At 38.5% G+C, this 15,040-nt stretch overlaps 1 protein-coding gene across 28 annotated transcripts in view; it reads right to left on the bottom strand.

Moving 5' to 3' along the window:
- The window catches only part of dlg1b (discs large MAGUK scaffold protein 1b), a 120,760-nt gene that overhangs the window by 8,106 nt on the left and 97,614 nt on the right, over positions 1 to 15,040 (bottom strand). For all 28 annotated transcript variants that reach the window (XM_074688113.1, XM_074688086.1, XM_074688088.1 and 25 more), the window contains 11 exons: positions 13,194 to 13,244; positions 12,213 to 12,337; positions 10,593 to 10,762; positions 10,336 to 10,472; positions 9,059 to 9,203; positions 5,940 to 6,069; positions 5,281 to 5,437; positions 5,082 to 5,184; positions 4,875 to 4,989; positions 4,580 to 4,756; positions 4,384 to 4,450 (listed from right to left, as the gene is read on the bottom strand). In XM_074688113.1, the coding sequence (XP_074544214.1) occupies positions 4,384 to 4,450; positions 4,580 to 4,756; positions 4,875 to 4,989; positions 5,082 to 5,184; positions 5,281 to 5,437; positions 5,940 to 6,069; positions 9,059 to 9,203; positions 10,336 to 10,472; positions 10,593 to 10,762; positions 12,213 to 12,337; positions 13,194 to 13,244 (1,377 nt within the window). The remainder of the gene's footprint in view (positions 1 to 4,383; positions 4,451 to 4,579; positions 4,757 to 4,874; positions 4,990 to 5,081; positions 5,185 to 5,280; positions 5,438 to 5,939; positions 6,070 to 9,058; positions 9,204 to 10,335; positions 10,473 to 10,592; positions 10,763 to 12,212; positions 12,338 to 13,193; positions 13,245 to 15,040) is intronic.

Genomic DNA, 15,040 nt, shown 5'->3' with positions numbered 1-15,040 from the left:
CGTTTTCTGTTCACGCTGACGGACGCTCAGAGACTCAGCTCACACTCAGGGAAAGTCTGCTTTCACTCTATTATTATTCATGAGGGAAGTTTGGAGAATTTTTTTTGTGCCAAAATTGAACAAACTATTTACAGTAAATTTGTTTGCAAGGAATTTTCATCTTTCTGAGGCTTGTTTAAAAAAATTGGTCGAATTGTGGTTGAAAATTGTTGGAGATATATTTTTGGAAATTTCCTTTATATATTTTTTTTTAATTGAAATTTTAATTATTTTTTTAAATATTTTTTTTTCTACTTAATTTCCATCTAATAAATCTTTTTTTTTAAAGTTGTAAGTTAACTTTCAGTTTTGTTTTGTTTTTAAGTATGGGAAATGTTTCTGTAAATATGGATAAAGTTTAAAAAATATAATTTTTATTTCTTTTTCCCACAAAGAAAAACACATGAAAACATTTCTTTTTACATTTATTACATTATTATTATTTTTTTCTTTTTTTCAATTTTCTGCAAATTTTGACAGTTTTTGTAAGGTTTATATTATAGAGTTGAACATAATCATTCCTTAAAACTTGTTTGGAAATTCTTTAAAGTTTTTCTGATTTTTCAAATTAAATAAATAAATAAAAAACAAAAAATAGTAACGAATTAAATACATAGATAAATAAAAACTGAGATTTTATCCATCAACTATCTAATTTTTGTAATGACAGACTTTTTTAAGAAAACATTGTTTTTAGCAATGCTCTGCAATTTGTGATGTATTTTTTGAATTTTGTAAAGTTCTAATTAAAAATCTGGAAATTAAAAAAAAAAAAAAATTGGTATGGAAATTTTCAAAAAGTTTATATTTTTAAATTCATCCACTTTTTACTTTAAACTTTATGTTAACAAATTAACGCTCTCTCAAAACTCTTGACAGCTCCTCTTTTCTTCTTTAGGGACTTTTTCTTAAAGTTGTTTGGATAAAATAAAGTCATGGCATCTTTTTAAAACCCTTAAAACATTTTAAGGGTTTTGAAAACTTTGTTGCTTTACAGGTTAACCTAATGTGAACATCCATTTTCAGGACAAAATCTTTTTAAATTCATGTTGAACATTTGTCAAACAGCAGCTCAGGATTCCTGAATTTAACCTGTTTATGAAATAACTGCTGCAAACTTCTGCTGAAACATTTTGTATCGTCTGCAAATAAACTGAAGCTAAAGCTTGATTTTGTGGAGTGAAGTGTTCCTGAGTGTCTGGGTGTAACGTGGTGACAGTGAAGGCAGCAGATGTCAAACAAAAGCGATTTAAGGAGAAACTGAACATGCAGAAAACATGCAGAGATGCAGCCGCTACAAGCTGAGAAAAAGAAACAAGATGGTCTCTGGTGTTTGAATGAAAGGCTCCTCAACTAACTGAAGGAGCGCTGAGGGTTAAAGAAGTTTTTATTAATTTAATTTAATAAAAAAAACTATGAGATGAATAATTTAAATCTTAGCATCACACTTAAAATTATTCAGATTCTGAAAGAGGAAAACTTCCCAAAGTCTGATTTTGTGTAAAGTTGTGAACATTAGTTTTTGGCAGTGGTTATTATTCAGGAGTTCCTCAAGGTTCAGTTCTTGGTCCCTTAGATTTTTATATTTTGTTATCGAGACATTAATTCTTGTGTTTTACCCACTTAGGGGCTGCATAGCAAGCAATAAACCCAACAACCAACCATGAGTAGCTGATGTAGAGGATTTAAACTCATGACAATGACTGAGGAGTTCCTCAGGGTTCAGTTCTTGGTCCTTCAGAGTTTTAGGTTTTATATTGTGACATTAATTCTTATGTTTTTGAACTTGCACTAAGTTTGTCCCTGACAGCCACCGTACCATTCTGGTCTTTGCTGCTTCTGCCCGCAGGAGGCGGGGCCTCTGAGGTCAGTAAACCACATGCTGCTCTTCATGTTATCAGCAGGACAGAGACAGTGACAGGAGGAGGTGAGAGGTGAGTGTGAGGAGGAGGAGGAGGAGGAGGAGGAAGGTTTGTGTGAGCAGCAGACAGTCAGACATCAATGTCAAGCGTTTCTCCCTGTAGGAGGAAGGAGGGGAGGACTCTGGGGGAGGAGAGGGGGCATGCGTGTTGTTTTTCCTCCCCTTCATCAGTCTGGTGAGTTAGAGGGCGGTTGGCGGGCAGAGAGTTTGGGCCACGCGTGTTAAAGCGACACACGGTTTTAGAGGTGCTGGGGGAGGCGCTGCTGCTGCGGCTCGGCTGCTGAGACGATGGCGTGGTGAAGAAGAAGGAGGCGTCTCACAGACGGACATGCTGTTAACGGCCGGCTGCTTTAGACGTTAGTCAGACTCTCATTAGTACGAGGCTGCAGCTCAAACACAGAGTTCACCTCCGTCTGACAAACATGGGATTTAAAACACGTTCAGAGACAGTCTGACACGGCTACGGCTAAAAACATGCAACAGGTCCAGAAGAGATCACTGAGAGGGGTTCAGGATTATCAAACCTGGGGCTGGTTCTCAGGCTCAAACTGACTCACAGCGCTAAAATCTGTCAGAATGATTCATCCTGCTGCTGCAGCTACAGTCCAACAGGTTTTTTTTTTTTTTTTTTTTAACAGAAAGATGAAACTACAAATATTAGAAATCACAAATATCAGGTAAAACTATAAGACAGTTTGTCAATATCATAATTTATACAGGAAAATCTCTATTTATAAAGAAAAAGTCATTTTTTTAATAAATTTAAAACCATGAGAACAAAAAACCAAAAAATTTTAAAAAATTATGAGAAAAACTTAAAAAAAAAAAAAAATTATAATAATAATAATGACAAAAAAGGGAGAAAATGAAAATTTTGGGGTAAACGTCAAAGTTAAAAAAAAAAAGATAAGAATTTTTTTCCGGAGAAAAAAAAAAAAAATTAGGAGACAAATTTGGTAATGAAGAATAAAAATGCAGACATAAAAAACCTAATTGTAGAAAAAAATATATTCAAAATAATAAACTGAAGATTTAGAATTATTACAGAAATTTTTAGAATTTAAGGAAAGGTTAAAATGTCAGAAATAGAAATTAAAAGTAAAATTAAATAAATATACAGTCAAAATGATACGATTTTATAAGATCAAAACATTCAGTCAAAATTAAAATAACAAAAAAGGGAGAAAATTAAAATTTGGGGGTAAAAGTAAAAAAAAATGAGATAAGAAAATTTATCAAGGGAGTAAAAAACAAAATTAGGAGCTTAATTTGGTTATAAAGAATAAAAATGTAGACAAATAAAACAGAATTGTAGAAAAAATTCAAAATTAAGGACCGAAAATTTAGAATTATTACGTAAATTTTGACAATTTAAGAAAAGGTTAAAAGGTCAAGATTTTGAAATCAAAAGTAAAATTAAATTAATCTACCTCAAAATATTAGATTTATAAGATTTAAGATTAAGATTTTTTAAGATCAGAATTTAAAGTCAAAATTAAAATAACAAAAAAGGGAGAAAAAGAAAATTTTGGGGTAAAAGTCAAAGTTTAATAAAAAGAGATAAGAAAATTTATCTGGGGGAAAAAAAATCTAATTGTAGAAAAAAATGTATTCAAAATTAAGAAATGAAAATTTAGGATTATAACATACATATTTAGAATTTAATGAAAGGTTAAAAGGTCAAAATCATGAAATCAAAAGTAAAATTGAATAAATATACAGTCAAAATTATAAGATAAAACAGAAAATTGATATAAGGCAAATTTCTAATAAAAGTCTTAATTCAGTGTGAAAACGATAAATTTTGGAATAAATCTTCATGATTTTTCAGAAAGTAAGTAAGAAATTAAGTTTAAAAGTTAAAATTATAAAATTAAAAGTAAGAATTAAAAAAAAAAGACATTACGATGGTGAGTTAAAAGTCTAAACTGTGGCGTAAAACTCAAATAATGAGACAAAAATGAGATTTTTAGAGATAAAAAGTCAAAATTGAGCAATAATTGTTTAAAATTCAGGGTTATGAAAGTTAAATTATCAGATAATAAATGTCAGAACTATAAAGAAAAAAATCAAAATCATGGGACAAAAATTCAACTTAGAAGGCAAAAAGTCAGAGTTATGATGTAAAAGGTCTAATTTAGTAAAGAGGCCAGTCTGAGTTCTTGTTTTAGTCCCTGACTCAGACTGTTCCTCTAAGAGTCTGACAGCATCACAGAAAGGGCCCCTGCTCAGAGTGTGGTCAAGAAGCCTCCTCCTCTGTTGGAAAAAGCTGCAGAGTTCCTTCTGTGAGGGTCAGACTCTGAGAGTTCACAGCACCAGGTTTAAAAATACAGAATGACCCTTTAATCAACAGAAACCAGGTTCAGACTAGACTCTAACATCAGGGCTGATCTACATCGACTGGATCTACGGCTCACACTCACCCCTCTGTCCCGAGACTTGGCGTTGAACTTCACCGTCTTTAACCTCGCTCGCTCCTTCTTCTCAACCCTGAGGTCAAAGGTCAAAGGTTAAAGGAGGTCAAAGTGAGGAAAACCAGACAAATTCATGTTCTCAAACAATCCTACAAAGTGTGTGTGTGTGTGTGTGTGTGTGTGTGTGTGTGTGTGTGTGACTGACCGTCTCTTGCTGGGGATCACCCCCACCTCCTCCACCTCCCCCTGAGACGTCAGCTGTCTGGCCTGCCACCACTCGTCGTCGGAGGCGTTGACCACGTGGAGGATGTCCCCGAACTTGAAGTTCAGTCCCTGACTGGGCAGACCCGAGTCCCTGGTCTTATCGTAGTCGAACAGGGCTCTGCAACACACACACAGGTTAATACACACACACATGTAGTGTCACCGTATTTTGACTGTTTCCTGTCCCTTCAGGGCTTCCATACTTCAGTTATTCAGCGCCTCAGGTGAGGTCTTACCTGACGTATAGCGACCTCTTCTGACTGGTCCTCAGAGACCCGGACCCAGAGCTGATGCTGCTGTTCATCATCTGCTCCCTCAGGTCGTGGATCTTGGCCTCGAAGCGGCTGTACTCTGAGCGCAGAGACGGAAACCTCAGATCAGACTCCAGGAGACACCAACAAACACCTGAGGACCCAGCTCTGGTCTGACCCTGAAACACTCACCCTCTGGCCTGTAGTGGGCGATGATGGTCACCGTCTGCCCGGCGTTCTTCAGTGCAGCGGCGGCCTGTTCGTGCGTGGCGTTTCGGAGGTCCACCCCGTTCACCTGAGAGCAGAAAGACGACGTCACGCTCAGTATGAGATGTAAAAACACTGTAACTCTGAGTGTGTGTGTGTGTGAGTGTGTGTGTGTGTGACGTACAGAGACCAGCCTGTCTCCTTTCCTCAGCTCCCCGCAGAGGTCAGCTGGTCCTCCTGCCAGGATGAAGGAGATGAAGATCCCCTCGCCGTCCTCTCCGCCCACGATGTTAAAGCCCAGACCTGTGGCTCCTCGGTGCAGCACCACCTTCCTGGGCTCCCTATTGGACGACACAGCTGTCAATCACTCTGACATCATCACAGCTGTCAGGATCAGTCAGAAATGAGGCTCACACAGATAAACTTATATACAGTTGTGTGTGAAAGTCAGGGCACCTCTTTAAAAACACATTTCACTTATTAGAAAATTAGCGTTCATATTTAGAGTCTTTCTGGTATGTGGGAAAAAATGACAATATTAAAAAGAAACATTAACGCATAGTTACATTTTACCTATAAATTGAACAAAATTATCAAAATAAAAATGTTAATTTTCTAATATATGAAAAATGGTGTTTTTAAAGGGGTGCCCTGACTTTCACACACAACTGTATGTGTTGTGTGTGTGTGTTTGCAGGTTTCCACCAGCAGAGGGCGGCACAGACACACACCAACCTGCAGGGCCTCAGTGAGAGCAGCTTCCTCTGGTTTCCGTCTCTGAGTGTCGTCTCTAACTTCAACATTTAAAAGAAGGTCAAAGTTCACAGCGTCAGCCAGACTCACCGTGTGACATCATCGTCTCCCAGCATGCTCTTTGGGGTCGGGGAGTAGCGTCCCGAGGATGCTGGCGGAGGGAGGGGCTGACCCAGGAAGTTAGGGGGGCTGATATGGTTCTCCATGTGCTGGGAGTACGCTGAAACAGAGACAGGGAGACCTCAGGTCAGGGGAGTCCAGAACAATCCAGAACAATCCAGAACCAGAACCAGGAGCAGAGATCTGTGTCCTCTCAGAGCGACCTGCTCCTCCACCGTCTCCGTCTGACCCAACACCTGCTCAGAGCCTCAGCTACAAGCTCCTGTTACTCTCTGATTGGACGAGACCAGGAGACGCTGAGGGGGTCGTAAACTGACCTCTGAGTCCAGAAACCCGACCACATCACACACACACACACACACACACACACACCGTCTCAGAGTGTGTGTGGAAACGCCATCAGCTCGTCTCAGATAAAGATCCAGAAACCGATCGAAGTGATAACGAACAAAAACTGACTTCATGTGTTCGTCCTGCAGCAGTGCATGATGGGACGACGTCTGCATCACCACGTCCTCCATCTTTGTTTTGCAGCCGTCACGGTGGCGTCGGAGCACACTTAACAGAATTATTTCTCATCCATTACCTCGGGCTCAGATCTTCTCTGTGTGCTGTGGTGGGACTTCATTACACATATTACACCCCCCCCTCTCCTCCTCCTCCTCCCCTTCCTCCTCCCCCTCCTCCTCCCCCCTCCCTCCTCCCTCCCTCGTCGTAGCGTTGCTGGATTAGCCTGAACACAGCGGCGGCAGCTGAAGCTTGTGATGCAGCTCGATGCTCGCTGATTGGATTTGCTGCTCGTCCTTCACGCGTCTCAACCGCAACAACTGAGAGTAAACGTGTGTAAATTTGTGTGTGTGTGTTTGTGTGTGTGTGTGTGTGTGTGTGTGACAGTCCAAAATGACCCCAAAGACACACACACTTGCTCTGTTCATTTGGAGGCAGATATCTGCTGCGGCTCAGGACGACCTGTCTTTGTTTGGGATCAAATCAAATCACGTCAAAGTTTTCAAACTCCAGGGGAAGTGACAGATTCGTCTTTAGCTGCTTTTAAAAAACTCAACAGAGAGCTGAAAAGTCGCTAAATGTGGCGACAAAGTCTCTAAAGCCGCGTTTCCACCAAGCAGACTGGTTTCGGTCCATCTCGGTACAGCATGCATTTAGCGGCGTTTCCACGGACTTATCCCGGGACAGATCCCCAAATAACCAAGACGAGCTGTCCCACTTTTTGGGACCCTTTCGTATGGGTGCCAGACTGAGCCGATCCGCTCTCAGAAGGTGGAGCTACAACACTGCAGCAGACCGTTGATTGGTCAAAAGAATGGTCACTTCCTGTGTGACAGCGGCTGTATTTCTCCTGGCGGCTCACAGACTTCTCTGAAACAAAGCTTGATTGTTCTTTGTATCAAAGAGCTACATGACAATCCCAGAGAGGACGAAATGCTGCATGTCTTCATCTGTGCTCTGTGTTTACTGTGTCAGTTTTTCTTCTTTGTTGGATTTATCAGTGGGGTAAACTGTGTCGTGCTGCTACGGCGTCACGCTATTATTTAACAGCTGCGGCTTGCAGCATCCAGCTTACACGCCGCCTACCACGAGAGGGCACAGTTTGCTGTGGAAACACAAACAGGATCAGGCTTAACTGAACCAAACCGTGCGTAACCGTACTGAACCGACCCGAACTGCTTAGTGGAAACGCGGCTTAAGTTGTAGTTTTGTCCGTCATCTGAGCTCACACTGAATCCAGAGTTTTCCCATAGAGCAGAACCAAAGGACGCCACAGACACATCCTCTAACTCCGTCTACACAACACACACACCTCCCTCAGTAACTGTCCTGCTGTTCTCCTTCACTTCCTGTTGCACAAGCGTACGATTGGGGCTGGGTATCGTTCAGACATTTTCCAAACCAGTTCCTGAATGATACTTTTTCTCAGTACCAATTTTATACCATCAACTTTAACCAAAAGAAAATAACAATAAATGCTGCAGTAAATATCTTGAGATTTGTTTTAGTAGTGGTATTTTTTCACTCAGCAGTTTTCTTACAAAATACAAAGAATGAATAATTTCCTGTGCAAAACAACAGTTGCAAACAAGTGTCAGGTCAGTACCAGAGGCTGACATTTTTGGGGAATCCCACAGGATGGGTGTCAGCTTCACTATTGATCACATGATCGGGACGTTACAGGATAAAAAGTTAACAGAAGCAAACAGGAGCGGGAACCAATCAGGAAGATAAAATATGACATGTGCTGCCATTTGTAGTTTTTTTACAATGAGCATCCACTCTAATGCAAGTGAAAAGAACTACACTTCCCAGAAGCCAACAGTAATCAAAAAAAGAAAAGTAAGGAAATCAAATCAAATCAAAGTATCACCTAGAAATTAATCAAAGAATTAATTAAACTGAGAAGTAGAACGAAGAAATAAAAGAAAAACCCGAACCAAACGACACACGCGCCCCAAACCAAGTGAGCTAAACGGAACAGTTTGGACGTTATTCATAAACCACGCTATCCTTGATGTGTAGAGGCTTGAAAACCTGCACACGCTCAGTCTGAACTTCCATCATTCTAACTTTAAACACGGGAAAGCAGAAAACCCCCTCTTTAAATCACAGCGCAGGAAAAAGAAATCCCTTTGGAGTCTCCTCCAGCAGCAGCCGTAGCATGCTGCTCGCTAATCCAGGAGCATCTTAAGATCACAACCATCAGCTGTTTTTCTGTTCACGACACAGAGCGAGGAATCAGCCAGAGCCCGTCTGAATCAGGAGATCTGAACGTCTGCGTCTGAAACAAACTGAGAGCAGATGTACGGAGGCTCTGAGAGACGCAGAACGAGCAGCTCGCCGTCTGTCAGGAGACGCTCATCCATCATCAAACTTTAAGTTCTTTCATTCTAACACTCCCTGAAATATTCAGTTATTCCTACGTGTTTTAGTCACAAACTGCACAATCGAGTTAATCTCTGAAAACCAGAGCTCCCAGCCTGACTCAGCTAACGTTAAGTGCAGTTCCCCGGGTGTCCACTAGAGGACAGAGTTCTGGTTCTGGTGGGTCACAGAGATGGACTCAAAGCGTCACTCACAGTTGGTGAGGTCGGGCGGGGCGAAGCTGTCGTTCATGAAGACACTGTTGGGTTTAGCCACTTTCAAGTAGACCACGTCAGGAGTGTTTTTCAAGGCAGTGACGGCGTGTTCGTGGCTCACCTCCTCCAGGCAAGCGCTGTTCACCTGAGCGGGGAGAGAAGGCGCGTCAGACATGAATCAAGTCAGGTCATCGCATTCATCCATTATTTGTCTTTTTTTTTTTTAGCCAACAACTAATTTCTGTTAAAGACACAACAACACAAATACACTAGACAAGGGGTCTGCAAACTTTACTGTGATAGGAGCTGTTAGCCTCAGCTCACCTGGATTAAAGTCATTCAGGAGCCACAAAATCTACTTTATCTTCACAAGAAAAACTATGAAGTGAATAAAAGTCTAACCATAACTCAAATCTAGTGAATATTAATCAAAACTAAAAATTCTTTGGAGTTGAAATAGTACGTGTGATGTCTTGGGGTTTTTTTGTATTTCACATATTTGAAAGAATAAAAACAAAAACAAAATAAAAAAATTAAATTAAATAAGCAAAAAAAATAAAAAAATAGAAATTTAAAAAATAATTTATTCACAAAAAAATATTTCAAAACTGGGCAAAAATTTCAGAATAAAATATTTGAGACATTTAAAAAATTTGGAAAAAAATAAATTTAAGAAAAAAAATTACAATAAAATTCCAAAAATATGCAATATTTGAAAAAAATATGTAAGACATTTAAAAAATGTGAAAAAATTTAATTTTAGAAAAAAAATAATTACAAAAAAGTTTCAAAAATAAGCAATATTTATAAATTAAATATTTTATGACATTTAAAAAAACTGCTAAAATAAAAAGAAAAGATAGAAAAAAGCAAACATTTCCAAAATGCTTCAAAACTGGCAAAAATGTCAAAATAAAATATTTTATAAATGTAAAAAATTTGCAGAAAATTTGAAATTTTAGAAAAAAAACAAAAAATTTCTATAAATTTCAAAGATAAGCAATATTAAAAAAAACATTTAAGACATTTCAACAATTTGCTGAAATTAAAAAAAGAAAAAAAATGCAAACATTGACAAAAACTGTTCAAAAATAAGCCAAAAAATTCCAAAAAAATAAAAACATTTTTTACTTTGCAAAACTTTACAAGAATTTTGAATTCTAAAAAATTGGGTACTTGAGTTTAATCCCATATATTGATGATACTACCCAGCTCATTGTGTTTTGTTGTGTCAGTTGGTGGTTTTCAGACAGTGGGTGCTGAGTCAAAGCGCTTACAGCCAGCAGTTTGTCTCCGATCTGCAGCCTCCCGTCTTTATGTGCGGCTCCTCCTTCGATGATCTTGGTGACGTAGATGCTGTTATCGCCCGGGATGTGCTGGTTCCCCACTCCGCCCGCTATACTGAAGCCAAGACCTGCAACGCACCGAGCACATGGTTTCAACCAATCAGGGCTCAGCAGGAGAAAAACAGTCTGGAGCGGTGGAGCTGTGAGGAAAGGTAACAAAAGAGCCCCTGGTGGAGGGGATGAGCTACCTTTGGGTCCTTTCACCAGTTTGATCTCCATCACTTTCTCTGAGACCGGTTTCCTCCTGCGGATGTAGAGCCGGACCAGGGAGCCCGCCTCCTTCAGAGCCTCCACGGCCCGGCTGTGGGTCACATCCCGAACGTCCACTTCGTTCACTCTCAGGATCACGTCGTTCACCCTGGAAGAGAAGACGGCGGAGTCAGAAACTCTGACTCTTTTCTTTTTTCATTCAAACAAAAACAAACAACATTAAAGTCTTTAGTTTTATCTGTTGAAATTGTTCTTGGCACATTTTTCTACCTTTTTATATCTTTTTGATTTATTTCTCTTCCTCCAGTCAGCTTCATCTGATGTAGAAACTGATGTAACTCGTTTCAAACTCTGATCTGTTTCTTCATGTCTGTGTTTGTGTAAATCAACCTGTTTCTGTTCAGGTTCGTGTAAAACACGAGTTAAACCTGCTAAAGTCTGCGAGCTGAAAGTGTTTGAATGAAGACAGGGTTCAGAGGCCCTGTTAACGTTACCATCATCATCATCACCTGGATCAGGTGAGTCTGACTCCACCTGCTGAATTATAGATGAAGAGGTGAAAGGTAGCGGGACGCTGCAGGGGTTAGCGGGAACGATTATCTGATGAGTCCAAACCAGGAGTCTACAACCTTTACTGTCACAGGAGCCGTTAGCCTCAGCTCCACTGGATTAAAGTCATTCAGGAGCCACAAAATCTACTTTATCATCACAATAAAGACAATGAAGTGTATAAAAACTATGAGTATTTAATTCTCAGAAATAATTACCCAAACGGCATGCTTTTTTAATTTATAAAATTGTGCATGTCATATCTTAAATTTTAAATTTAAAGATTTTTTTTTATTTAAATCTAAAAAAAAGCAAAAAAAATAAATAAATAAAATAAAATTTAATAAATTTGCAAAATTTTAAGAATTTCAAAAAGTTGCAGAAATTTTCCCCAAAATTGCACTTTACAAAAATAATAAAATGAAATGTAAAAAAAATGCAAAAAAAAAAAAAAAAGAAAATTTTGAAATTTCAAAAATTTGTAAAAATCTTTATAAAAATGATACATTTTAAAAAAATTACTTGAATTTGATACCATTTATTTATAATATTGCTCAATTCATTTTTTTTGTTGTTTGCTGATGTTTTGCCACATTTCAAGTATGCTTATGTCGGAGGTCATAAAGGTAAAAGTCATAAAGGAGCCACAAAATCTGCTTTATCTTCACAATTAAGTCTATAAAGTGTATAAAGTTCTAAAATTCTTGTTTAAACAAGATTTTAAATTCATAAAACTGTAAATGTGATGTCTAATTTTTTTTTTTTATTCTTGATAAATTCACCAAAATTTCTAACAATTGTAACAGTAAAAAAATGCAAAAAATGCTCAAGAATTTGCTTAAAAAAATAGATTGATAATGATAATAATAATAATTTTAAAAGTTTGTAAAAAGTGCCAAAAATATGAAATAAAAAACAAAATATTTAAAAAAAAAAGAAATTTGCAGTGGCTACAAGGAGCCACTGCAAAGGAGTCAAAGAGCCACATGAGGGTCCAGAGCCACAGGTTGAAGAGCCTTGGTCCAGCCTTTAAAGAGGGGGGTTCTCACCTGAGCCGCCCGTCCTGTGCAGCCGCTCCTCCAGGTATGACTTTGGTGATGAAGATGCTGGGGTCTTCACCGATGTGGGGGTTATCCGTCCCGCCGGCGATGCTGAAGCCCAGCCCCGAGTTCCCCTGGAGCGCCAACAAACACAGACAAAGTCCACGTAAGACAAACAGTGACACAGCACCAGCAGGACCTGGACTATGACACGCTTCAGAGCAGTTAGCCGTTACCATGGTGATTTATCCCAGTAAGACATGAACCAGCGCCGTAGACTGATCAGCTTTGTGAAACAGGCCTGTGGACTCTTCTACTACAGAGCCATGCTGCTGTAAGATGTGGTTCATGTGGTTTAAATACGTTTGATAAAAGATGCTTCAGACAAAAGTTAAATCTTTTTCCCCTTGAAACAGTATTTTTGTTAAAAATTTAAGCAAAGAGGAAAAGTGGATTATGATGGGACTATTTTCTGTGGCGGATTAATCCACGGTTTGGCTCAGCAGTGATCCATTTTCAGCCACAGAGTCGAACTTTATGAAGTAAAAACTAAAACAAACAGAAACACAGAGCCTGAGGCGTGTGAGGCGTGCGAGGCCCTCAGACGGACGTGTTTCAGATCTGTGGCCTCAGCTGGCGGAGACGCTTTTTATTCACGCTGCTCTGATTATCGTTTACAGCCGAAGAGACTCGGCGTGAATCAGGACGTGAAGAAACAACAGGAACGTGACAAAGAAGAAGAAGATCCAAACACAGCTGCTTTACAAACTTCTTTGTCCTCGTTTCCACAGATTTCTCACACATTTGGAAACTTTTCTGATGAGATGTTTGTCCTCTAAAGTTTAGAAGTCAGAGCGTAAACGCAGCGTGTCAAAGTCGAGCAAACACTCGGCGCTGCCAGCAGAGAGTCCTCTGAGTTATGGACGGCTGCTAACGACGTGGCCGTGATTCAAAGAGACATAAAAACAGGACAGCAGCTCGTCCTCTTACCCTCTCCAGCGTGATCTCCTCGTACTCATAGTCAGCCTCCGTCCCGTTCACCTGCAAACACACAAACATCATTTTCAATGTGTATGTTGCACAGGAAACCTTGTTTTTCCAACATTTTGACTCCATATGGATGATTATTTAACATCCTATCCCAGCAGAAAGAAAGACAACGTCAGCTGATCGATCCGCAGCTTTCTGCACATCCACCGCTCGTTTCAGCTCGTAAGAAAAGAAAATTAAAGGGCAAGGGTTCATGAAGTGATGCTTAAAGTGAGCCTTATAATATCTAAACCAGTAAAGATGTTAGTTTCCATTTCTTTAGCAACTTCTGTTTTTTGAATTGGTGTGTATGTGGTTTCTGCTGCTTTTGGGACCAGCCCCAAGTGGACACAAGTGGAACTGCAGTTTGTAAAACCTCTGCTTGAGCTTCAGATGTGATTACACGAGGTTGCTGCTGCAAAAAGTGACTCTTAACAAGTGCTTTGGTCTAAACTTCACCAGTTCAACTTTCAAGACCCAAAGTGGGGTGTTGTGCCAAAATTAAGAAATTTTAGAAAAAAAAATGCAAAATTTTTCAAAAATATGCCAGGTTTTTAAAAATAAAATATTTGACCTTTTGAAAATTTGATAAAATTAAGAAATTTTAGAAAAAAAATGCATAAAATTTACAAAATATATTTAAAAAAATAAGCAAAAATGTCAAAATAAAATATTTTAGACGTTTCAAAAAATGTAAAAAAAAAAAAAGAAAAAAAAGGGAAAAATGCAAATAATTACAAAATATATTTCAAAATCAAGAAAAAATCAAAACCAAGTACTTGAGAAATATTGATAATTTGCTTTAACAATAAAAAAAAGTGAAAAAAAAATACAAAAAATAATTCAAAAATTTGCTAAAATTTTTGAAAAAAATAACTTTGCAAACCTTTGCAAAATTTTGAAAGAATACTTGAGTTTAATCACATATATTGATGATATTGCCTGACTCATCATGTTTTGTTGTTTCATGTTGGTGGTTGTCAGACTGTGGGTGCTGAGTCAAAGCGCTTACAGCCAGCAGTTTGTCTCCGATTACTGCCTTTTTTTGAATAGGTGTGGATGTGGTTTCTGCTGCTTTTGGGACCAGCCCCAAGTGGACACAAGAGGAACTGTAATTTGTTAAACCTCTGCCTGAGCTTCAGATGTTATTACTGGAGTTTGCTGCTGCTAAAAACTGACTTTGAACAAGTGTTTTGGTCTGGACTTCACCAGAAAAAAAATATTGTTCAAGAAATGAAAAGACAAAAATGACAACTGAGTTGTCCGTAAAGAGTCAAAAGTGAAGATAAACGTATTTGTTCAGTTTCCTGACATTAGGATAACATCTTCATTTTAAAAAATATACACTTTGATTTCTTTTTACATCATTCGCATATTTTTTTAACTAAAAAGGAGATAAAAACACATTTTACAGGCCTTGCTCCCCATGTACAGAGGCTTAAGTCCTTGTCGCAGCGGACGCTGGTTCAACTTCCAAGACCCAAAACTAGGGATGTTTGATTTACACTTTTTCAGACCGATAACACTACAAGTACTCCCTGATATCAAGTACCAATACCACTGGCACTTTCAATACACAAATTTTAATCAACAGTGACAGATCATTTGAACATAGACAGCTCAGTCACTCTGCCAAAAAGTCAAAAATAAAACACAAACAACTCTGTTTAAGATTTGTTTTTCACAAATTAACTAAAGTGCAAAGTAATTCTAATAACTCAGAGCTTTATTCTTTTTTAATAAACTGAAGTGAAGAATAAAACAGTTTAACTGTTAGCTCTCCCTGGTTCAATCATGTTGTCTGAACA

This window comes from Halichoeres trimaculatus, unplaced genomic scaffold (genome assembly GCF_033239565.1).
Source record: "Halichoeres trimaculatus isolate MK-OKI-2021-1 unplaced genomic scaffold, fHalTri1.1 fHalTri1_scaffold_15, whole genome shotgun sequence".
NCBI lineage: Eukaryota > Metazoa > Chordata > Actinopteri > Labriformes > Labridae > Halichoeres > Halichoeres trimaculatus.
Note: the sequence above shows the minus strand (reverse complement) of the source record. Positions and strands in the feature narration are given on the sequence as shown.